General features: G+C 41.7%; 1 protein-coding gene across 2 annotated transcripts in view; it reads left to right on the forward strand.

Moving 5' to 3' along the window:
- The window catches only part of Grid1 (glutamate ionotropic receptor delta type subunit 1), a 734712-nt gene that overhangs the window by 470344 nt on the left and 240456 nt on the right, over positions 1 to 23912 (forward strand). For both annotated transcript variants that reach the window (XM_060390904.1, XM_060390905.1), the window contains exons 7-8: positions 8895 to 9056; positions 10503 to 10622. In XM_060390904.1, coding sequence (XP_060246887.1) covers positions 8895 to 9056; positions 10503 to 10622 — 282 coding nt within the window. The remainder of the gene's footprint in view (positions 1 to 8894; positions 9057 to 10502; positions 10623 to 23912) is intronic.

Below are 23912 nucleotides of genomic sequence, written 5' to 3' on the forward strand. Positions count from 1 at the left end.
GTGCATTTGTAGCTGGGAGAGGCTTGTATGGAGACAGATGCTCTTCCACATTCTCCCCTCTGATTCAGTGGTGAGCAGAGCCTCCTACAACCCCTTTACCCTCAGCCACCATCTGCTCCATCCTCTGGCCTGGCCACACTGCCCTCTCAAGACAGGTGGGCTAGCAGCAGTTTGGCACAGAGGCCTTGCCTGGGGATAGATTGTTCGTGCTGGGGCATCTGGATGTCAAATTGTCCTCCCAGCTGGACCCTCTGTCCACTGCTTATCTGACATTGCTGGCAAACCAGAGCCTGTCTGCAGATTTGGTCAGAGGTCAGTGCCTGCTGTTTGTCTCTATGATGTCTCCCCAAACAGCCCACTTTGCTTGATTAATGATGGAGGGAAGAGCATGCTGAGCTCTTTAGAAGCCTGGAGGAAATGTGGCCATTGTTAATGAAAATCTTGCATTTCTAGCTCCGGATTGTGAGGATAATGGACTGGTGAGAGATTTCTGCTGGCCTGTGTGGCTCTGACCTTGGCCTGCCATTCATCTTCCTTTTCCTTCAAGAATGATTCTTACCCTGATAATGCAGTGTGCAGCTGTCCCCTGGCTCCTAGAGCATGACGGGGACACAGCTGGCGTACCCTAATAAGTCTTGACTGGAATCTCAGGCTTACTAAGGAGAAGAGAAGCACCAGGAAGCAGACAGTCTGGCTGCGCAGTGTGGCACGCACATTATCCTGACCTGTTCAGGCCCCTCCTTTCCTGGCCAGGGAAGGTGGCAGAGGATTCAGCCTGCTGCCGTCCAGATGGACTGTCAAGGCTCTCCTGAGTTTCTCAGTGCATTTTAGGGAAACACTTATGTGACATGACCTGGGGTCCTAATCCTTTCTGTAGTAAGCAAACAGGCTGCCTACACCTTCCTTGTTGGTGTGTAAGTAGGAAATATGTCCTCTTCTGGTTCCATTAGTACAGCAAACCTATATCTGTGCAAGCTACTTGTGGTTTCAATGATGTTTTCTTACAAAATTCCTGTGTTGAAACCTAATTCCTAACATGACTGTATTTGGACGGAGGGCCATTGGAAACAAATTTGGCTGTCTGGGAAGAACCCTCATAAATAGGATCTAGACCCCTCCATAAATAGGACTGAATTTCTCCACTTCCTGAATTAGGACACAAGCAGAAGGATACTATGAACCAGGAAACAGACCTCCATGAAATGCTGGCCCTGACAGCACCTTGATTCAGGATTTCAGTCTCTGAAAGTGTGAAGAGTCTGTGATATTCTGCCATAACAGTTCCATCTAAGATGGCTTTGGAGTTCACCATAGTGTCTCGTCAGGTAGAGTGAGTGATTTCTCCATTGTTTCAATGTCACCCAGTGTTTATTACTTCTCAATATTGTTTCTTTTGCCCCGCTGCTCTTGTCTTTCTTCATCAAGCTGCACTTCTTATCTTTCCTTTATTTTTCCCTCTGGTCATACTCTTTAAGTAAATTCTTATTTTCACATGAAGATCAATTTAACAATCTTTCCATGGCCTTTTTTCCTGCTGACACAGGTATGTTCCCAAATTAAACCTAGCTACTAATGTATTGGGAATTCTCTGCTAATGCTTAAGAAAAACTGGCATCGATTTCTCCATTCTTGGGCTTTAGTTAACTTCATGTAATTGGTCTTTGATTCTCCAGTGGTCAAGCAGGTCCTCTTGGGTTTTTCAAGAGCTATAGTACTATAGGGATCATGGCTGAGTTCTTTTATCTGCTGCCTAGAGATGTTTTGTACATTTATAGTTTCCTAGTTCAGAACTCAGTTTCTGCACAGATAAGAGAAATCAGAATTCACTGCCTTCCTTCATAGCTCATGAAAAACAGCCGTGGGTTGTGGCAGGCAATGGGGATAGAGGCTAGCCACCTGGAGCTCCTGTACTTTCCCCAACGTAGCCTTTACGTATCATCACTCAACTCTAAATGAGGCATCCTCTATGTAAATAGCTTCACTTCTCTTTAATTTCTAAGAGTAGGTTTAGAATGATCTATTACATTTTTCTTAAAACAGAGAATCTTTTAAGGTAGCTGTGTGTAATGCTTAAGTTAGACATTTCACAAATGTTCTCACACACACCTTAAAATTATTTATATTCTTATTAGGGAGAACGTCATATGCAAAGACACAGGGGCCTGGAAAAATAATGGCTGATGCCTGGGGTGAAATGGATGGGGACTGTACCACGACACAACCCTTGGAGATGCCATGTGATAGGATGTTTGTAAAGGGTTAACTGTGCAGGGTGGAACAGAAAGGCCTGGAGCTGAGGCAAGGTGACTAATATCTACCATCTCCTAAGGAAGAAATGAAGGTGCCTGAACCATACTATGGCTGTGGAGAATGTAGTCAGGACATTTGGGGAGTTTCTTCAAAATCATATCCACTGAGCCCAGGGAGGAGAAGGGTCTGTGCAGTAGAGTGCAGAACATGGTGCTTCCTACAGGTATTGACTAGCTGGTGACTCTTGTCTCCCCAGTTTCCTCATACCTGTGGTATGCTTGTTGCAGGGCCCCTGTGCCAAAGGCTCTCATATCTGAGTTGAATCGGGAGTGTGCTATGATGCTTCTCTCTCAGAAATCTGGCTTAGAAAACTATAGAGCATTCCATAGAGTTCTCTACCTTCAACTGTATGCTCTGGGCCTTCTCTTACGAGTCCATTCATGAAATATCAGTCACAGAGAAGTGGCCTTTACTTCAAAGGATGGCTTAGGGCATTTAGCCCTGAAAAGCCTGGCTTAAGCCTTGGTATCAGGCAGGTAAGACTGTGATGCCAGGACTAAGCCAGGGACATGTCAGCAGGTCCAAGTGAGCAGACACAGGTAAGGATACTACTCAGTGCTGATCTTTGCCTAGTCTCCTGTCCTATAAGCTACAGAAGTCAGCTATAACCCCCATGTGTCTTGGAAAGCATATATGACCAGTACGCCTTGAGGAAGAAGATGGTGCTGGCAAAAGAAGGTATTTTTTCATGGTCCTCATCCCCATAATCTGTGTAACACATCCCTGCTGGCTCCCAGCTCTTGAGGATACCCTGGGCATGATCTTAGTTAATTTGAGTTGAAATTAGGAGTCTACCTAAGTACTTCACTTGCCTTTTCTACTCTTTTCTGTGTCTGCTTCCTCTAAGAATGAAAAAATATATAAAGATCTTAAAAGGAGCCTATGCACACAGGGCTATTACCGTCTGCATTTCATGGGGGAGCAACTAGGAATGTGACATTGTTCCTCTCCGGGGGTCCTGATCACATTGTGCTTTATTGTCATGAAGAGAGATCTATGAACACTACATGTATGTGTTTGATGTCACTCCACAAATGAGTAGGACTAAAGATTTCTTTCTGTGAAGCTTCCTGCTCATTTAGAAACGAACACCAGGCTCCCTGAAAGACCGTGGACTTTAGCCTCATTCTGTCTTTTCTAGGTTCTCAACTGTGCTTACTATGGCATCTCTGACTTGGTTTTAGATGTTTGTGTGTGTTTGTTTGTTTGTGTGTGTGTGTGTGTGTGTGTGTGTGTGTGTGTGTGAGAGTGTGTGGCAACCATGTCCTTGGCTGAGATGCTGTAACCCCTCTGGTTCCCAAATTTGCTCCCCATCTGAAATGCTCTATTGGTTCCTGTTAATTTGTGCTACAGTGTCCCTAGCTGGGTCTGTCTAATGCAGTATATGCTGTGCATGTTTTCCTTTGGCTGATGAAATTTGTGTCGTGCTTTTCTTTGGTTGGAGGGAAGGAGACATGAGCTCCATCAAGCCACATCCCTCTTCTCTGATAGTGGACTGTAGCTCTAGCCTGAGCTATTGTTGGTGCTTTATTTCCTTGGAGTGAGTGTTCTTGTAGCTAGGAGCCTCTTTCCTCCCAACCTTGACTTGGTATGTTTAACACTGACATATACATCTACTCACATGCCTTGAGGAAAGATTTCTCTTTATTTATCAGGATCTGGAGAGCACCCTGAGTATAGATTACCTTTCTACCATAGGCTTTTGCTCTGTTTGTACAAAACCTAGTACTTCTTAACATAACCAGACTATGAGGGGCCTTCCATGATCTTTGAATCTGCTACATGCAACCACCGTTGAATTATGAAAAAGCAGATTGCCTAAAGGTATACAGACAAATGTTGAAATGTTAGTTTATGTCCAATGCTGGGCAAGTTGTGAGACATCTGCCAAGGTTCAAGACCTAAGTTAAGAGAAAATGTAAGCATAAGTTAAGTGGGTACAAACTGCTGTAAGGAGGGAGATCAAGAAGTCATTTTCAATAGGTTCTAAATGAGAAACAAATGAAGGAGGTTACCTCCCAAAAGTGGAAGCAGCAAATCTTTTTTTCTTGATGCTTTATATTTAGATGAAGTATTAATATGTGCATTTTAATAAAAAAGACTCACCAATTCATCTGTTAGACAATGTCCACACATTCCCATTCCTCCCACCCATATTGTCTATCCATCTACCCAACCATCCTTCCATCCATCTGTCCATTTGTTCATCCATCCATCTATTCATAAATCCATCCATTCCACTCATCACCATCCATTTCAGCTGTCCATCACTCTATCCATCTATGCATCCATTTATTATTCATCATCTACCCATCTAGCACTTACCTACCACCTCATCCATCTACGTACTCATCTACCTATTCATCCATCTATTTATCCACCTACTCCTGTCTGTCTGTCTATCTATCTATCTATCTATCTATCTATCTATCTATCTATCTATCTATCTATCTGTCTATGTATAAGTGTCTCCATAGGGCATTCATCAACCAAACATTGATTAATCACCAGAGTTGTGTCTTTATTTGTGACAGGTTCCAGAGATAAGCACTCAGAGAGCTCATAGTTTAGTGAGGTAAACATGTCTATGAACTGACAACATGTAGAATGTTATGGAAGAGAGTGCATCCAGGGTGATGTGGGGGTGGTTCAAAGGCCTGTCAATGCCTGGAAAAGATCATTTCTCAAGCCTGTTCCTTTGAACTAGAATCCATTCTTTCTCCCAGGCAGACATAGTTGTGGGAGGACTAAGGGTTTTCTTTGGCCTTTCTGATTCATGTTCTGCCTTTTCCTCTTCATTGCAGGCCTCTTTGCATTCACACCTTTGTTTAGTACCTTAATTCGTTGTGATTAGAAGTGCTGGGGAGCATCAGTCTGGGCTAAAGCTGAAGTGGCACAGTAGACTCTGCTCTGATGCAGGAGTGAATCAACAGATGTGGGTGTGGGTCAAAGGGTCTTAACTGACTAAGTAGTACCAGCTATGAGTAGGCAGCTTGTAGTTACATGAATGTCTTAACTCTTCACACCATCAAGGACTCTCATATTCTAGTTACCCTTTTAGAAAGAAGAAAATACAGATAAGAAAAGGAAAAAAACAAAACAAAACACCAAGCTCCATACCTACACTTAAGTGCTTTATAGTCCCTTGTAAGAACATCTCCATTACAAGTTTGTATTCCAGATGGGGAAAGAAATGATTCTGCAGAGGTAGGTGCTCCTAAGGGCTGTTTCACTGGCAGAATTAAGGAAAGAGTTAGTCTTGTTCATTGAGAAAATGCTCCTCTAAGCTTGAAATGCTAGGGACATAGTCTTGTCATTACTTCTCCATGGAACGGTGACAAGTTCCCAAGGGTAGGAATGTTCTTTTCTCTGAAGCTATGTCAGCATTTGTGTGCTTCAGGCACATGAAGAATAACAGCCTTGACTGTGGAACGTAGTTTCCTTTTGGCCTGGGACCCTTGTTTTGTCAGCAGTCATTAGTCATGTGGGTACATTCCAGTCATTTCTGTAATATCCATCCAATTCTTACTCCTGTAATATGAAGCCCAGAGTGATCACAGCAAGTACTCAGCAGCAGACAGACAGAACAGGGCTCTTCATCACTGGCCAGCATAGAGGAAGTTATCATCTCTTCCTGGTGTGTTACGAGAGAGAGAGAGAGAGAGAGAGAGAGAGAGAGAGAGAGAGAGAGAGAGAGAGAGAGAGAGTTTGAGCTCATGGACAGGCCTATTATAGCAGACATTTTTAATGTTCTACACCTCCTCTCCTTGTTCCACCTCTGGCTTCAACTTCAGTTATGAGGGACACTACCTGTTCAAGTTTTGGTCTAGGAACCAGCCTCTGTGACATCCATTTTAGGATTAATGGGGGAGACAATGCAGGCAGAGACTAATGCTTGGCATCCTGGAGTGGTTAGGGAAGGGTGGGTAAAAATGAAGTAGATGTAGCAGGGAGTCTTCCTGTAGCACAAGGAGCATATTGATGTCTTCAGGAGCCCTGCAAAGGTCAACCTTATCATCTATTTCTCTCCATTTATAGCCAGTGATTTTTTTTCTGAAATATTTTTAGAAGGTTACTTACTGTTTAGGTATGCAAAGATAGGTCCCTTTGACACAGTTTGGCTGACTGATTATGCAAGATAACAACCAGGGACCCCAAACCTGTCCAACAGTGGATATTGTTTCTCTCTCTCTCAAACTCTCAACCTTCACTTATTCTGTTCTCCTTTGTGCTTTGATGTCCTGTTGGATGCAGTGTCATGAAGGGAATGCCTTGAGATCAGGGCTATTCTCCTCCATGCTGAGGGCCCACTCAGGTTTCTTCAGACTGTGGCAGCTGGCCTTCCTGCTCATCACAAGCAAGATGGTGAGCCAAACCCCTCTTATTTTTGGATTGCATGTCAGGGGCAAGTTTGCTCCCTCACATTGTTTCTAATTTGCAATGTCCCACATGACTTGGATATGGAAACCTGACTTGGGTGGTGAGGGAATGAAGAAAGGATAAACACATGTACAGAAAACCTGGGGTCAGGTGGCCTGGGATGGAATGGCACTGACTACCACAGCAACCTAGAATCCCAGTGCATTTATTATGTATAGCACAGATAGGAGAGGTTGGCTGTTTTGCATGTGTGTGTGGGTCTCTGTAACCAGGGTACTTTTAGGCTGTAAAAACTAGGCTGTAAACAGTGTAAACGCTAGTTTTTTAACACACTGGTTAATAGTTTGTAAACACTCCTACTTACACACACTGCCAAATTTGTACTTGGGTGAAAGGAAGGCTTGGTTAGTTCTAAGGCTGGCCTGCATGGGGAAGGCTTTGCTAATATCCCACAGGTCTGATGCATTGGTCCTTGACATGGCTAAGCCTATGCTGACCACAAAGATTTATCTGTACTTTATCTGTTTTTTCCCATATTTACTCAGGGCTTCCTCAGCTCCTCATACTCATTACTCTCACAAGCCTTGAGATGGAGCCTTGTTTCCTCTATGGGCCAGCTTCACTGAAGTTGGCCAACCTAATTTACAAATCCCAGATGAATCCAGGATGGCACTGTCCATCAGGCATAGGAACCTCTGCCACTTCCTCACTACTGTGCATTACCCAGGCAACCACTCACTCTGTATCGACCAGTGACTAGAGTGGATCCCTATGCCAAGGTTTAATCACCAGGTCTCCTGTGCATAGCTCTATCAGTGGCATCCATTTCTCCCAGTCTTCCATGCTGCTCCTCTTTTGCATGTCCTATAAGACCCTGCATCTCTTGATCCTTTCCCATAATGTTTTACCACCATCATATTGAATTAAGAACTTAGTCAACCACGCCCTTGGGCTAAACCTAGCACACTATTTTGATAAATGATGTTTTATTGGTACATGGCTGCACCTATTTTTTTATGAAATACTTCTTGCATGGTCCTTAGTTGGAGTATTGGTCTCTGCAGGGTCCAGGTATTTTGGCTCTGTTTTTCTCCTTGTGAGGTTCCTGTCCCATCCTGGTCTTTCTATCTCCCTCTTCTTCCATAAGGAGTTTGGCTATGAGTCTCAGTATTTCCTTTTATACCCTGGTGGTTAGAGTATTTCAAAGGTCCTCTGTGGAAGGCTCCTGTCCTGTTCCTTGTCTTCTTTTTCCAATGTCTATCCTGTTTGCCCTTCTGAATGAGGATTAAGCATCTTCCCTAGGGTCTTCCTTATTGTTTAGCTTCTTCAGGACTATAGATTTTAGTATGTTTATCCTATATTTTATGGCTAATATCCACTTGTAAGTGAGTATACATCATATGTGTGTTTCTGCATCGGGGTTATCTTACTCAGGATGATCTTTTCTAGTTCCCACCATTTGCCTGCAAATTTCATGATTTCTTTGTTTTTAATTGCTGAGTAGTATTTCATTGTGTAAATGTACCAAACTTTCTGTATCCATTCCTCAACTGAGGGACATCTAGGTTGTTTCCAGATTCTGGTTATTACAAATAAATCTGCTCTGAACATGGTTGAGCAAATGCCCCACCATTCAATAAGGACATTTGCTCAACCTCTTGCTAATTTTAGGTTTTAGCAGTGGTATTGAACAGTAGTCAAAAGAGACTATAAGACCCCTTCCCAAAGCCTAAAGTTTTTGCTTTCTGGTCCTTTACAGAAAATTTTGGTGGTGTTTGAGGCCCAATGGAGTTCTTGATTCTTTATAACTTCATGCTTTTGTATATATTGGGCCCTCCATTTACCCTTTTGGTCTTATCTTCTTACTCCGCATCTTATTATCTGAACAGGAGATGTACCTGCTCAGAAGCCTCAATCATGGTGCTGATCACAGGGCTTCTCCTTGTTCTATGTGGATATGGCTCCTACTCCTATTTCTGAGGCAGGTTTGATATCCTCCTATCCTAACCCCTAGCTCACTTGGTATGTGCTGCTAAAAATACTAAAAAATAAAGAAAACACCAGGAAGCCAGAGACTCCTTGCTCACAAAGCTCACTGGACTGGAGAAGATACTGTTTCTTTTCACCCCAGCCTTTTGCTGCTCTTCATCTCATTCTTTGGAAATGCACCAGCAGAGAAAAAAATCACTTTTTGTTTTTTGCAGATCTCCAATCTCTACCTGTATGACAGTGTTCTGATGCTGGCCAACGCCTTCCACAGGAAGCTGGAAGACCGGAAGTGGCATAGCATGGCAAGCCTTAACTGCATACGGAAGTCTACCAAGCCATGGAACGGAGGGAGATCCATGCTAGACACGATTAAAAAGGTATGTGTGAAGGGACACTTCTCTCTAATGTTGTCCAAGGGTGGAGACAAGTCGGTCATTGCACTCCCACTCAGTTGGTATAAAGATGTTTTGCAGTGTTTGTGTGTGTGTGCATCTCCATGTTTATATGCCTGTGTGTGAGTTTGTGTGTTTGTGAGAGACTGCCCAAATCCTCTCTGCAGGCTTCTCTCTTTTTTGAAAGCTGAGTGAATTGCCATCCAAGGACATGTGCTTCAAATGTCTCCATACTTTCAAGAGATCTGGCTCCAGAAGGTTAAATGACTTGCCCAAAGTCACAAATAAGCAAAGTCTTAGCTTCTTGTCCTCTGTCTGCCCAAACTATTACTTTTGAAAAAAAAAAAAGAGTCATCTTAGGTGGTACAGCCATGTTTTGCTTATCTAAGATCTCATCATGTGAATGTATGCACACACGGGTACCCACGTGTGTCCATGCATTATGTACAAGTGATATGTTTTGTGTGAGTGGCACTGTATCAGAGGATGTATTCAAAGTGAATTGGGCTACCCACAGAAGACTTGTAAGAGTGAATGGGCTTTTAGAGGCTTCAAAAGAGCATGTAAGGAAATCTACAATGCCAGGAACCTTACTCACAATAACTTATACATGGTTTCACTTGCAATGGACAGTCCTGGTGTTGGTTTAAATTTGCTGCATCTCAGAGCAGAGCAAGGCCTCTCCTGGACCACTGCACTTCACGGTACACTCCCTGCTCCTTGAAGTCACAGGCAAGGAGGTTATGTAATATTCACCCTGATCTGAAAGAGAGAAAGAGATGATGGAAACTCACTCTGTCCCTGCTGTCAACTGCTCCTATGGATCCTATGAACTGTAGAGCAGCATCAGACTGGCATGCTTACCACAGCCAGATCTTGTGCTTTGAAAATATATATTTTTTTCACCTGATGGGCTTTGTGATGTGGCTCTGATTAGCTTCAGGATGAAGATGGAAGATGGACAGTGGTCTGTTCAAGACGGCACATGTAGCAAAGCCAGGCCTACAGCAATGCTAGTATCTGTTGTCTAAACTTTAGGCATGTGTTGGGCACAAATATTGTTGACTTTTGACTTCCCTTTTATGTCAGGATAAGAGAAGCCTCTGGGATGGGTTCCAAAGGCAAAGATCAAACACATCAGGAGTATAGAGACAAGTACACTCACATTTTAATTTCATTGCTAGCACAGTACTAGCGCATAACAATAGCTGTAACACACTGACTGTAAAAAGAGCAGGTAAAAGCCTTAGGGATTTCTTCTGTGAGATTAAGACAGTCTGGCAAGCATTTATCTTACTCTGATGTCCTAGGACTGTTCATGGCTCTGTCGTTGCTATAGATACTCATGACTGCTTTCTTTTTTTTGTGACTCCATTCTCTACCACAGGAAACTTTTCCCACCTCCACTTGTCTTTTCCTCCTCTCCTGCAGGGACACATCACTGGCCTCACAGGAGTTATGGAGTTTCGGGAAGACAGCTCGAATCCCTATGTCCAGTTTGAAATCCTTGGTACAACCTATAGTGAGACCTTTGGCAAAGACATGCGCAAGGTAAGCCCTGTGGTCCTTACCTCCAAGTCTTTTGCTTTAGTGCCACTAAAGACAGCAACAGCTGTAGTTCCCAGCAAGGGCTAACAAGCAGAGGGAACCCTACCCTGCTTTTCTTCCTGATAGTACTGTTACTGCTGCTGTTCCTGGGGAATGCTAGGGATGAGGCACAGAGAAGTTTCAGACAGAAAGTGCGAATAGCACAAAACCACATCTGTCATGAGTCCCTGAGAACCATATCCTGTTCCTTGGACTAGTAGGGGAATGTGTGGATGCTAAATGGGACAAACAGTTCTCCCAGAGTTGAGAAGTCAGCTTGCCTTCAGAGACACGTGTAATTTTTTCACTTGAGTTTGATGATAGAAGTCATAGCAGGGTATCTGCCAGACCCAGGGGTGAAACAAAGGCATGGAAAGAAAATTGAGCTGCAAGGAGGGTGGAAGTGGGGTACTGAAGTGCAGTGGAAGGCAAAATGAGAAACAGGAGAGCAAGATAACTCAAGGTATGGCTTGCCTTCTTTATTTGATGTGAATACAGGTGGCAGCCTGAGGTACATTTCCAGTGGTCCTGTGTCTTTCTTATGAAGGAGGGCTAAGATGTTATTAAAACACTTGAGGGTCTGGGATTGTGACTCAGAAGAGAGACCTCAGATATGATCTGTATGAGTCTATGTGTACTTTCTAATTGGTGCGAAGGAAGGCCAGAGGCTGCCCCCTAAGTGCCTGGTCTGCCCAGCTGCCTTGTAAGATTTTCCAGAATGATGCAGGCAGACTGTGTGCTTGTTGGGGCCAGAGAGTGTATGTTCATGTGCAGGGACCCAGTCCTCTTGGGAGAGGATGAAAGCAGTCATTGATGGGTCTACCCTCAGGTACAGGCATCTCACCTAACCTTTGCCATATACTTAGGAGGCAAGATTCCTCCAACAGCGATAGTGCTTACCTAAAGGATATCCTTGTTGATTTATGAAGCCTTAATAATGAAGTTGGATAGACTCTCATTAGAGAGGCCTGTAGCCAAGTTGGGGACAATGCAGAGGTAGGCAAAATTTACATGATAATAGTGTACCACTCCCTGGGTAGGGCACTTTGGCTTCATTTATAGAGGATCAGGAATGTGTTTAGATTGTGAAGGGATGAGATCTGCAGAGCAGGAAAGGGGCAGTGAGAGCACATATGGGAGGAAGGGCCAGTATGTGCTGTAGTCCCATTACCATGAGAAGAGTAGGGCCTTCAGCCATCCTGTGCTGGAAGATGAGTTTATAAGTTGATCATATACATATAGCTTGATGACATCTTAGAACCTAATGGTTTGTTTTGCTGTGACAGTCAAACAAATTAAAGTATGATTGTCAGTGTCAAGAGGGTTGAGGCTGGCTTATGGTAACTGTAAGGGATTTACCAAAACTATGCCATTAGCCTGAGGACTTGTGATGAAAGGTTGATACTGGTCTGGGCCAAGACCATAAGAAAAGTTGGTTTATGTTGAGGTTTTCATCTGTTAAGAGGACAGAAGGAGGCTCAGTCACTTTGCTGTGCTTGCAGAGCGTCGCAGTCTACTGAAATCACTGTTCACATCAGCGTGTGCATGCATATGTGTCCTCATCCTTGACTGCATTTCTGAGTTTACAGCAGACTATAAAATCTTGTCTGCCGATTCCTTCAGTATCTCTGTTTTAGCTCACCTCCAACTCCAAGGTTCCCACAGTGTGTAAAATGTTGCTAGTGGGTCTTCTGCTCTTTCTAAGATGGCTTACACTCAAACCCTGTGAACCCTATGCCTGTACCCTGATGGCCACCCCAGGTCCTTGATGGGGGTAAGGAGCACAGTTTTCTTCACCCCCCATTTCAGGTGTCTGGGCCTTCCATGTTGCTATGGCAACACCCCTCAAAAATCCTGAAGCCTGTGGGAGCTGGAATCTCTTCATTACAAGGAGCTTCTGAGCAGGAGGTCTGGATGTAATTGAGTTGGAAGGGAAGCTGATTTTCAAGTGGGCTTTATTTTTAAATGTATTCTTTTGTCATTTTAAAATGTGCCCTTAATAACTGAATATTCTAGTTGTTATCTGTCTGCCTAGCAGCTTATCATTGGGAACGAGAAGCTATGTGGGAGACAAGGAATAGGATTTACCATAGCAAATGTCTGCTATTATGACCCAGGGACATATAAGAGAGACGGGTTCAGGATGAAGTAAGGAAAGCAGATTAGGAGTGGGACATGCAGCAGCCTTTGGAGGTAGAGTAGGGCTTTGATGCCCTGGATGAAAGTAATGGTAAGTCAGAGTACCTTAAGGAATGTGATAAAGAAAACTAATATAAGGGTCAAAATAACTGACACTGTGTCTAAGAGTTGAGGATAGTGTTAGGATATTTTGAGCCACACAGTGACAATGAAAAAACCAGTCCTCTAGGGAGCCCCATAGATGGTGGTTTTCTGTGTCCCCTTACCACACATGGCCACCAGAAGAACCAATTGGAAAGCTGGCTGGGTGCTCTTTGCTGTGTGAGGTTTGGGCTCCTTTGCTAAAATGATGCATACCACATATATTTAAATTGAAAAGCAACTACAGCAAATGGAGGCTAACAAAAACCCAGTGTTCTGAAGATTGAAACCAGAGGGAATCATCTCAATTAGGAAACACATAGATATTTTTCTTAAACTAAATATCCTGGCAAGAAATCTCTGGGAGGTTGAGTCACCCACATGTTTTAGATTAGGTGGCATCTGGAAGCTGTGGATTACTCAGCCCCTATAAAAAAAAGGAGTGGGTGATAGCCTTTTGCTGGACACTGATTAGATAATCTAATGCTGATTAGATTATCTCAACCAGGAAGAGCATTCTTGATGAGGGAGCACGGATGGCAAAGTCAAAAGCCTTTGAAATGGTCTACAGCCAGCCTGATGTGAACTACAGTCAAATGCTGATCTGGTTAGCTGGAGCTGTTTGGCCTGCATCTGCCACTGGGGCAGTGTTTGCAGAGGGGACTTCCCATGGCAATGGAGTTAGTTGATTTGTTTGGAGGGTCTCCACTTTCATTCTATTGGTGACACGCATTTTCAGGTCTCAAAACTACTAAACGTCCTCAAATTTCTACTTGCATTGATTCTCTTTGCTTAAAAAACAAACAAACAAACAAACAAACAAACCCCAGAAATATTCAAAGGATGGTCCCATTTGCTAGTCTGCACAAATGTCCTTAGGTTATGACATGAGCCAAAACAGCTATATTAGAGGCCAGCTACAGTAAAATTTCCCAATTTGGGAATATATGGAAACTGCTTCGCATAAACATGGACCATAATAGGAACTACTGCACATCTACTGTATACTAGGGCACATTATGTGTGTGCCTTATTGGTGCCAAGACTATTTTGATCTTCCTGGCCCCACCTCTCCTGAGTTTCAGTAGTACCTTTTCTTACATGGCTCTCCTTCAGATAAATCTTCATCTTCAGGAGGCTTCTCCTGTGAAACAAAAGAGCCAGTCAGAGGATATATTCTGCCCGGCTCTTATTCTTTGGTTGGTATATCAGCTTTAGCCACCTGAGGTCACGCTTCTTTGAGTGAAGAACAGTCAGACACAGCTTTCTGCCTCACAGTTTTATGGACTGCAGAAATTCATCACACAGTGCCAGAACCAGAGTCCAGAGATATGCAACATCCCAGAGCAGCCCTAAACCAGTTTGGCTGGATTACTAAGTTCAGTGAGCCAGGGCTGTGCCCAGCTCTTCTTGTATGCCTAGGATCAAATATTTACTACTTAAAAGCCTGAGTTGAGTCTTGAGAACTTCATTTAAATGAGATTTTATTTTGGGAGTTCTATTGGTGTCTGTGTGCTCAATGGGGGATGGAAAACATGGATATTAGATCCTTCCATGTGCCCCAAGCACAATTTTCCTGGATTGTGACACCAGGTAAAGCCCAGAGGGCCATTTTCCATTATATGATCACTGAGATTGTGTGTTCTTTTCCATCCTAATGACATTGGTGTGGGGGTCTCTGTCCTTTTGTTAACATGGGGTCCTGTATGCAGCAGGACCCTGGGAAATGTGCCTGCTGCCTACAGATGCTTTGAACTTCAATTCCCTGGGAGGCATCAACTTGATTCATTGGCTCAGAGTAGGGCAGTGAATTCCTTGGCAAGAAGGGTGGGGAAGTGGGAGGAGCATCCAAACAGCCTGTGGGGTTTGCTGTAAGACTTATTATACATTAGGATTAAGGAGACCCCAGGGTAGCATCAGAGAACCTGCCAAGAAAATTGAATGAGGACCAGGAGAGGCAGAGCAAGTATTTAGATCACTGGTGTTCCAGCTTTTTCTCTAGCCTCTGAAGTCTGTTGTAGCTGGCTCTTACTGGCACCTAAGTATACTATGTGACTGTAAAGGACACATATTACAATTACAGTAGACAAGGAATCTGAGCAGGGACTCTGTGCCTCTTTTTACAGTAATTTCTCTCTGTCCATATCTTTGCAGTTTGATGTACACCTTTCTATCTATATATTTTTTTAAACTGAGGCCCACAGACTAGAAAACCTTAACATGGCTGTTCTGATTCTTGGAAGGAAGAGGAAGGGGAAGGGAGAGAGAGAGAGGGAAGAAGGGAGGGAGTAAGAGAGAGGAAGGAGGAGGGAAGGGAAAGGAAGGGGAATGGCTAGGAGATCCTTCTTGAACAGGAGGAAGTGCAGTTTGTGATGTCATTCTTCCCCAACCCTTCCACTCCAGTCTCCCCCAAGCCAGCACATTAGTATACCCATCCCTTCCTGCTGGACTGGGCACCCGAACTTCATGTTCTACCATTTAGCCTTGGCTCAGCCTCCCCATCCCAAAAACTACCTGGGAGATGGGATGCTTTGCTCCTCCTTGACTGTTTCATGCTGCTGCTTTTATCTTCTTTGTCAGCTCTAGCTCTTTATAAATGCTGGAAGTAGACAAACATCCCTATCCTGTGATGTGATGTCCCCGGGACCTTGTGGTTACCGATAACTTACAGAGTAATAATTACTTTTCATACAGTGATTGCTATGCCATAGGATCCCGATTCTCCCTGGGCTCCAAAGGACGGCATTAGCATTTGCTCCCCATCTACCACATGACATTACAATTCATCCTTTATTCTCAGAGTTCAGAAGTTCTAAGTTGGAAGGTCAGTTTGAAACAGCACCTAAGAGACAAGCTAACTCTGGTGACAAAGCAGACCTGCCTTGACCTGGTGGCTCCAGGGGCTAGTGTCAGGAGCCTGGAAATGAGTCCAGTGAAGAGGAGGCAACTGTGTGGTGAACCTAGGCATTACGCACTGTGTCTAGTGGCTGTTGTGCCTCAGGCTCTTGGCTGTGTATAGTGAGGAAAAAAAGAAAAAAGAAAGAAAAAACACACTTCAGTCTAGGAGATTAACATTCTTGCAGTGTATTTCCCAAGGAAAATGTCAGCTATTCTGACTCTTTGTGCAAGAAATGCTTTTGACAGAACAGCGAACCAACACAAATACCACAGCTTCATCCCAATAGAGACACAAGGAAAAGCTGCAATTAAATCTTTCATTTTAAGTAACATCTCATCAGTGGGTGATCATTTCAGGTAGAATGTTTTGAAAATATAGAAAAATGAATTGAAGGATATAAAAGTCAACTATAATCTTTAAACTAAGAAATGAAGACCATTTACATTTTTGGTCTAATTTCTGTGGTGGTTTTCTCTTCGCCCTCTATATAAAACACAAAAAGTGACCCGTATATTTTACCAAACTGCAATTTATTATGTACACATTTTATGTCCCTTTCTCATTTATTATTTTGGGAATATTTTATTATTTCTTAAACTGTTCTTTTCAGCTATGAGTTTTTAAATGGAAATGTATCACTAAACTTCTGGCAAACTATTATATATTTATTTTATTTTCCCATAGAATGCCATTATTACCATGTTATTATAGAATGGTGTTACAACAAACATAAAACACATGTTAGTTTTCATTATGTGTGTTTGCTTCTTTTTTATGTTATGTTTTAAAAAGTGAATTTACTAAACCAAGAATAATGATTATTTTTATGTGCTTCATATGTATTTTCAAGTCAACTATGGAAGAGCTTGTAATTTTCACATTTATGCACACAAGAATCTGCATTATAATCCCATGCTTAGAAATTCAGTGGTGCATTAAACGTTTGCTAATTTAGTAGCAATATAGAGATAATGCTACTAAATTTGTATTTGATGGGATTATGCAGTGAAAATATAATTATTGATCATTTATATTTTACACTTTGAAAGTTATCTCTAGAATCTTCTACTCATTTATATTGGTGAGGGAAACTTTCTTGTTAACTCATAAAAACCTTCTCCTCAATCGGGAATCAGTAGTTATTTGTGTCAAATATTTGTCTCAAAAAATTGCTTGCTTTGGGATTAAAAAATATTTGTGCAGAACAAACACTTAGAATTTTATGTGGTTGAATACTTAGATTTCTTCATTTTCCAAGTTTATAATTTTATCCAGTTTGCAAAGATGATTCCACTTACTCAAAACTTTTACTTATTTTTATAGTTTGATTTTCTTGATAGACTAAGATCAGAAAGGAGAGGAGAACCTCCCCTATCAGTGGACTTGGGGTGTGGCATGCATGCAGAGGGAGGAGGGAGGGTGGGATCAGGAGGGAAGGAAGGAGGAGCTTATGGGGGGATGCAGAATGAATAAAGTGTAATTGATGAAAAATAAAATAAAAAAATCTACTAGGGATAGGTTTGGAATAAACTGTGTTGGGGTGGCTCAGCTTTCACAGTTTTTCATTGGATTGCTCTTATCACCCTATGCATTATATACTTGAATGGCCATCTTATCCTGTGCTGTTGTAAGTTTGTGTATCTCCTCTTTAGTTGACACTTTAAATTTTTGGTAGTCTTTTTCTTTTCTCCCAGATTGAATTTACTTCATTTATTCACAGTCTTGGATGTGCATGTCTTCAGATAACCAAATGGTCATCTCCAGTGCTGTAAACTATGGAGGCAGTCCTCCCTCAGATTAGAAGAGGCCTGGAGCTAAGGCAGCTTCAGGCTTGCCTAGTTCAGCCATGTAGTACTCAGATCAAAGCTTTTTGTCCTTTGCATCGTTCTATTTGGCCATTCTCAGGAGATTGTCTTTATTTTGCTTAGAGTTTTGGGATGGCTGTGCCAGTTCCGAAGACAGCAGCCTGTGGAAGAAGGCTGTTGTCTGTTCTAAGTTACTTTGATGAGTGTGAAGTGCTTTGCCACTGTTGCTCTGGTGTCTGCTTCTCCATAATGAATATCTGAAGTGTGTAAGGGTGTCTTCAGCCTCTGCACAGACACATGTGCTTTTCTGCTCCAGTGGTTTGTGTTTCACTTGCATTAAGCTTGTGCTTCTTTCGTGATGAAGACAAAAGGTAATGTGTGTTTTTCTAGACGTCTGTACATAATGCAGGAAAGTTCAGGGGAATTTGACTGTGGACTTCTCTGACCTAGCTGTGGGTTGAAAGTCCTAGCTTTGCCTTTTAGAACCATTTTTCCCTGGTTTGTATATTTCATCACATTACTTTTTTGTATCTACTGTACAGAAATTCTTGGCAAATTCAATATTTAAATCTCTACACAGTATTTGCAAACAATTTAAGAAATGCATGTTGGAACAGGTCCCTTTTCCTTCTGCTAGTATATACTGGCAGTCTCCCTTTAATTCTCCATGAGACCCGACAAATTTTTATTCCCAACATGCATAAAACTACATTTGCTTAGTCACTTTTGCTATGTTTTAATTAATTGATTTATGTTATCTCTCTTGCTGACCAGTTCCTGGCATGTTTTACTATTATATATGTTTAAACCTATCATAGGAAGTGCTAGATAATTTATTTTTATGCTTGCATGTTTTAGAATGCTTTGTCTTGAGTAGAGCTGTGACTAAATCCTAGTGATTTTCCTAATGGAAACAGAAGCATAAATGCATGCAAAAAAAGTGCCAGCAACTTAAGAGAACCACAGTGGGCTTCCAGAGCACAAACATGGCAGTGTCACCAACACTCAGAACCAGGTCCAGGATGTCTGCAGCATACAGAGGAATCTTCTTTGTGTCCCTTTGGAGTTACTATACCCACTCCTGGTCCCATTTTTGCTTTCTACTGTCCTTAGTTTTACAGCTTATGTACTATCAAGTTCTCTGCTCTTGTAATTGACTTCCTTTGTAAAGTGTGTTTGTGAGAGCCATTATTATCATTATACATACTGTTGTATCATTCTTTATTTTTGTACTTAAAGAAAAAGTTTTATTACTGTTCAGGTATAATGATACCACCACAACCAACAACAATGAAAAACAAAAATGCTACATTATGAAGATTATTCTCACAGGTCCCAAGAGGAGAGGGGATATATGACATTGAAGGGTGGCATGGGGAGGTATGGGAATTTCAAGGGTGGGGAGGACATGGGAAGCTTATAGTATTGCTTCAAAATATACTTGGCTGATCTTGGTTATTTCCTTGGATTAACAATTATAGATCACCCATGTATGTGGACCTATCTGCATTGCCCACGTGGCACACTGGGGTTGGCTACCCAGAGGCTATTTAAGCTGTGGGCTGGCTTTCCCCAGGGTCAGATGATTGTTCAAGGTTCCTGAATAAACTGCATTGAAAAAAAAAAGAGAAAAAAAAAACCAATTATAGATCACATGTTCATTTTTAACAACAAATCTGGGTTCGTGATTAAGATCTGTGCTGGATAGCTTTATGTCAACTTGATACAAGCTAAAATCATCTGAGAGAAGGGAACCTCAATTAAGAAAATGCCTCCATGATTTCAGTGGGATTGATTTAGGCTTCTCTCCATTTAGTTTGATTTTGGCTAAAGGCTTGCTGTATATTGTCTTTACTGTGTTCAGGTATGTGCCTTGTATCCCTAATCTCTCCATGACTTTAAACATGAATGGGTGTCAGATTTTGCCAAATGCTTTTTCAGCATCTAAGGAGATGATCATGTGGTTTTTCTCCTTCAGTTTGTTTATATGAGGATTACATTGATGGATTTCTGTATATTGAACCACCCCTGCATGCCTGGGATAAAGGCTAATTGGTCATGGTGGATGATATCTTTGATGTGTTCTTGGATTTGATTTGCAAGTATTTTATTGAGTATTTTTGTGAGGTTTAGGTATCAAGGTGACTGTGGCTTCATAGAATGAGTTTGGTAATGCTCCTTCTGTTTCTAATTTGTGGAATAGTTTGAAGAGAATTGGAGTTAGCTCTTCTTTGAAGGTCTGGTAGAATTCTGCGCTGAAACCATCTGGCCCTGGGCTTTTTTTGGGAGACTTTTGATGACTGCTTCTATTTTCTTGAGGGATATAGGACTATTTAATCTATTTACCTGATCTTTATTTAATATTGGTACATGCAGTCTATCAAGAAAATTGTCCATTCCTTTTAGATTTTCAAATTTTATGGCATATAGGCTTTTGTAGAAAGACATGATGATTGTTTGGATTTCCTCGGTGTCTGTAGTTACGTTACCCTTTACATTTCTGATTTTGCTTATTTGAATAGTTTCTCTCTACCTTTTAGTTAGTTTGGCTAAAGATTTGTCTATCTTGTTGATTTTCTCAAAGAACGAGCTCTTGCTTGTATGAGATATCTCAAACTTCCTTCCGGAGGCACTTAGTGCTATGTACTTTCCTCTTAGCATTGCTTTCATTGTGTTCCATAAGTTTGGGTAAGTTGTGTCTTCATTTTCATTGAATTTTAGGAAGTCTCTAATTTCTTTTTTCATTTCTTCCCTGATCAAACTTTCATTGAATAGAGTTGTTTAGGTTCCATGGGTATGTAGGCTTTTTGTTATTTCTGCTGTTGTTGAGGTCTAGTTTTAGGCATGGTGGTCTGATGGGATACAAGGGATTATTTTAATCTTCTTGTATCTGTTGAGACTTGCTTTGTGTCCTATTATATGATCAATTTTTGAGAAGGTTCCATCGAGTGCTGAAAAGAAGTTATACTCTTTTGAGTTTGGGTGAAAAGTTCTGTAGACATCTATTAGGTCGATTTGATTTAGGACCTCTGTAAGTGTCATTATTTCCCTATTTAGCTTCTGTCTAGATGATCTGTCCCTTTGTGATAGTGGGGTGTTGAAGTCTCCCACTATTAAGGTGTTAGGATCAATGTGTTATTTAAGCTTTAATAATGTTTCATTTACAAATGCAGGTGCTCTTGTATTTGGAGCATAGATGTTCAGGACTGTGATGCCCTCCTGGTGGACTTTTCCTTTGATGAGGGTGAAGTGACCCTCCTCATCTTGTTGGATTAATTTTGGTTGAAAGTCTATTTTATTAGATATTAGAATAGCTAACCCAGCTTGTTTTCTGGGTCTATTTGCTTGAAAAACATTTTTCCAGCCCTTTACTCTGAGATAGTGTTTATCCTTGTTGCAGAGGTGTATTTCTTGGATGCAGAAATTGTGATAAATTTACACAATGGAATACTACTTAGCAATTAAAAACAAAGAAATCATGAAATTTGCAGTCAAATGGTAGGAACTAGAAAAGATCATCCTGAATGAGGTATCCCAGAAGCAAAAAGATACACATGGTATATACTCACTTATAAGTGGATATTAGACATAGAATATAGGATAAACACACTTAAAGAAGCTAAGCAACAAGGAGGACCCTGGGTAAGATGATCAATCCTTATTCAGAAAGGCAAACAGGCCAGACATCTGAAGAGGGAGAAAACAAGGAACAGGACAGGAGCCTATCACAGAGGGCCTCTGAAAGACTCTACCCAGCAAAGTATCAAAGCAGATGCTGAGAATCACAGCCAAACTTTGGGCACAGTGCAGGGAATCTTATGAAAGAAGGGCAAGATAGAAAGACCTGGGAGGGGACAGGAGCTCCACAAGGAGAGCAACAGAACCAAGCAAACTGGGTCCAGAGGTCTTTTCTGAGACTGATACTCCAACCAAGGACCATGCATGGAGATAACCTAGAACCCCTGCACAGATGTAGCCCATGGCAGCTCGCTGTCCAAGTGTGTTCTCTAGTAAGAGGAACAAGGACTGCTTCTTTCATGAACTCAGTGGCTGGCTCTTTATTCACCTCCCCCTGATGGTGTAGCAGCCAGGCCACAGAGGAAGACAATGCAGCCAGTTCTGGTGAGACATGGTAGGCTAGTGTCAGATGGAAGAGGAAGAGGACCCCCCTCCTTGTCAGTTGACTTGGGGAGGGGCATGGGAGGAGATGAGGGAAGGTGGATGGGATTGGGTGGGGATGAGGGAGGTGTCTACAGCTGGGATACAAAGTGAATAAACTGCAATTAATAAAAAAATAAATTAATTAAAAAAGAAAAACAAACAAAAAGAAAATGCCTCCATAAGATTGAGAAGTAAGCAGGCCTGTAGGATGTTTTATTAATTAGTGTTTGATGGGGGAAGGCTAAACCATTGTAGGTGGTATCATTTCTGGGCTGGTAGTCCTGGGTTCTATAGGGAACAGACTGGTCAATCCATAGGGAGCAAGCCAGTAAGCAGCACCCCCATGGCCTTTGCATCAGCCCCTGCCTCCTTGTTCCTACCCTGTTTGAGTTCCTGTCCTAACTTCCTTCAATGATGAATACTGATATGGAAGTCTAAGTCATATAAACTTTTTCCTCCCCAATTTGCTTTTTTCATCATCATGGTGTCTCATCATAGCAAAAGAAACCCTAGTTAAGCAGGTTGTATTGACTTTTGATCTATGCAGGACACATCAACATCTTGCCAGTGCAGAGGGCAATGAATGGGATAATGAATGCAGTGTACCTCTCACAGCGTTTACAGCTTCTTTACTTTCTCTATGGAAATTGCAGCTTTTATGATAAAGATCTAGATAACTTTTGTTTGATTTATTCTTAGATTTTGATGCTTATCAGTTCATTATGTGAAGCAAATATTCAACACTAATTTTACTAATTTATAGCATGTGAGTAGGAATTAATTTGGTGTTATGTATTTAGTTTGTTTCTAGTACACTATGTTTATTGATTTATAGTAAAAAATTTCCTGTACATCCTTTGTATTCTCTAAATATATAATCATGCTGCCTGCTAATGAGTGTTTTCTCTCTGGTCATTATGGATTTTATCAATTTCTTCTGTTTTATTGTTCTTAGTTCAAGTTTAAAAGATGGACAGAGTGGTTATCCTTATCCTTGTCTCAACCTTAGAGGTTAGCTTTTAATAACTTCTTAAAAATAATTTAAAAATTTCTTTTTTTCTCATTTATTTATTTTGTTCACTTTACATCCTTGTAACCCTTACTCCCCTCCTAGTCCAATTCCTTCTCTCCCTTCCCCAATCTCTTTTCCTCAGGAAAGAGAGCTCCCTTTCCCATGCACCCCAGCTCATCAAGTTGTATCAGGACTAAACATGTCCTCTTCCCCTGTGGTCTGTCAAAGCAGTCCTGCCAGGGGAAAGTGGTCAAAAAGCTAGCAAGTGAGTCCACATCTGATGAAGTCCCCACTTTCCTTACTAGAGTAGAAGACTAAGCTGCCCATTTGCTGTATCATTGTAGGGGGCCTAATTCCCCTGCATGGTCCTTGGTTGATGCTTCAGTCTCAGCAAAACTCTCTGGGCTATGGTTAGTTGGCTTTGTTGCGATAGGGGAGAAGAGGGAATGGGGTAGGACTGGGAGAAGTTAAGGGAGGGGGGCTCAATTGGGATATATAATGAATAAATTTTAAAAAAATTTTTTTAAATGGGGCACAGAACTAAACAGAGTTCTCAACAGAGGAATCTCAAATGGCTGAGACGTGCTTAAAGAAATGCTCAGCTTCCTTAGTCATTAGGGAAATGAAAATCAAAATGACTGAGATTCCATCTCATACCTCTCAGAATGGTTAAGATAAAAATTTCAAAGGACAGCACAAGCTGATGAGGGTGCGGAGAAAGGGGAACACTCCACTGCTGGTGGGAATATAAACTTGTACAACCACTTTGGAAATCAGTCTGGTACTTTCTTATAAAATTAGGAACAATTTTACCTCAAGAGCCAGGTATACCTCTCCTGGGTATATATGCAAAAGACAAACCACATATAACACTTGCTCAACTATGTTCATAGCAGCTTTATTCCTAATAACCAGAATCTGGAAACAACCTAGATATCTCTCAACCAAAAAAAAATTAATAAAGAAACTGGCATATTTACACAATGGAATACTATTCAGCTATTAAAAACAAAGAAATCATGAAATTTGCAGGCAAAGGGGTAGAAGTAGAAAAGATTATCCTGAGTGATGTATGTACTCACTTATAAGTGTATTTT

The sequence above is a fragment of the Meriones unguiculatus genome, chromosome 9, assembly GCF_030254825.1.
Source record: "Meriones unguiculatus strain TT.TT164.6M chromosome 9, Bangor_MerUng_6.1, whole genome shotgun sequence".
Classification (NCBI taxonomy): domain Eukaryota; kingdom Metazoa; phylum Chordata; class Mammalia; order Rodentia; family Muridae; genus Meriones; species Meriones unguiculatus.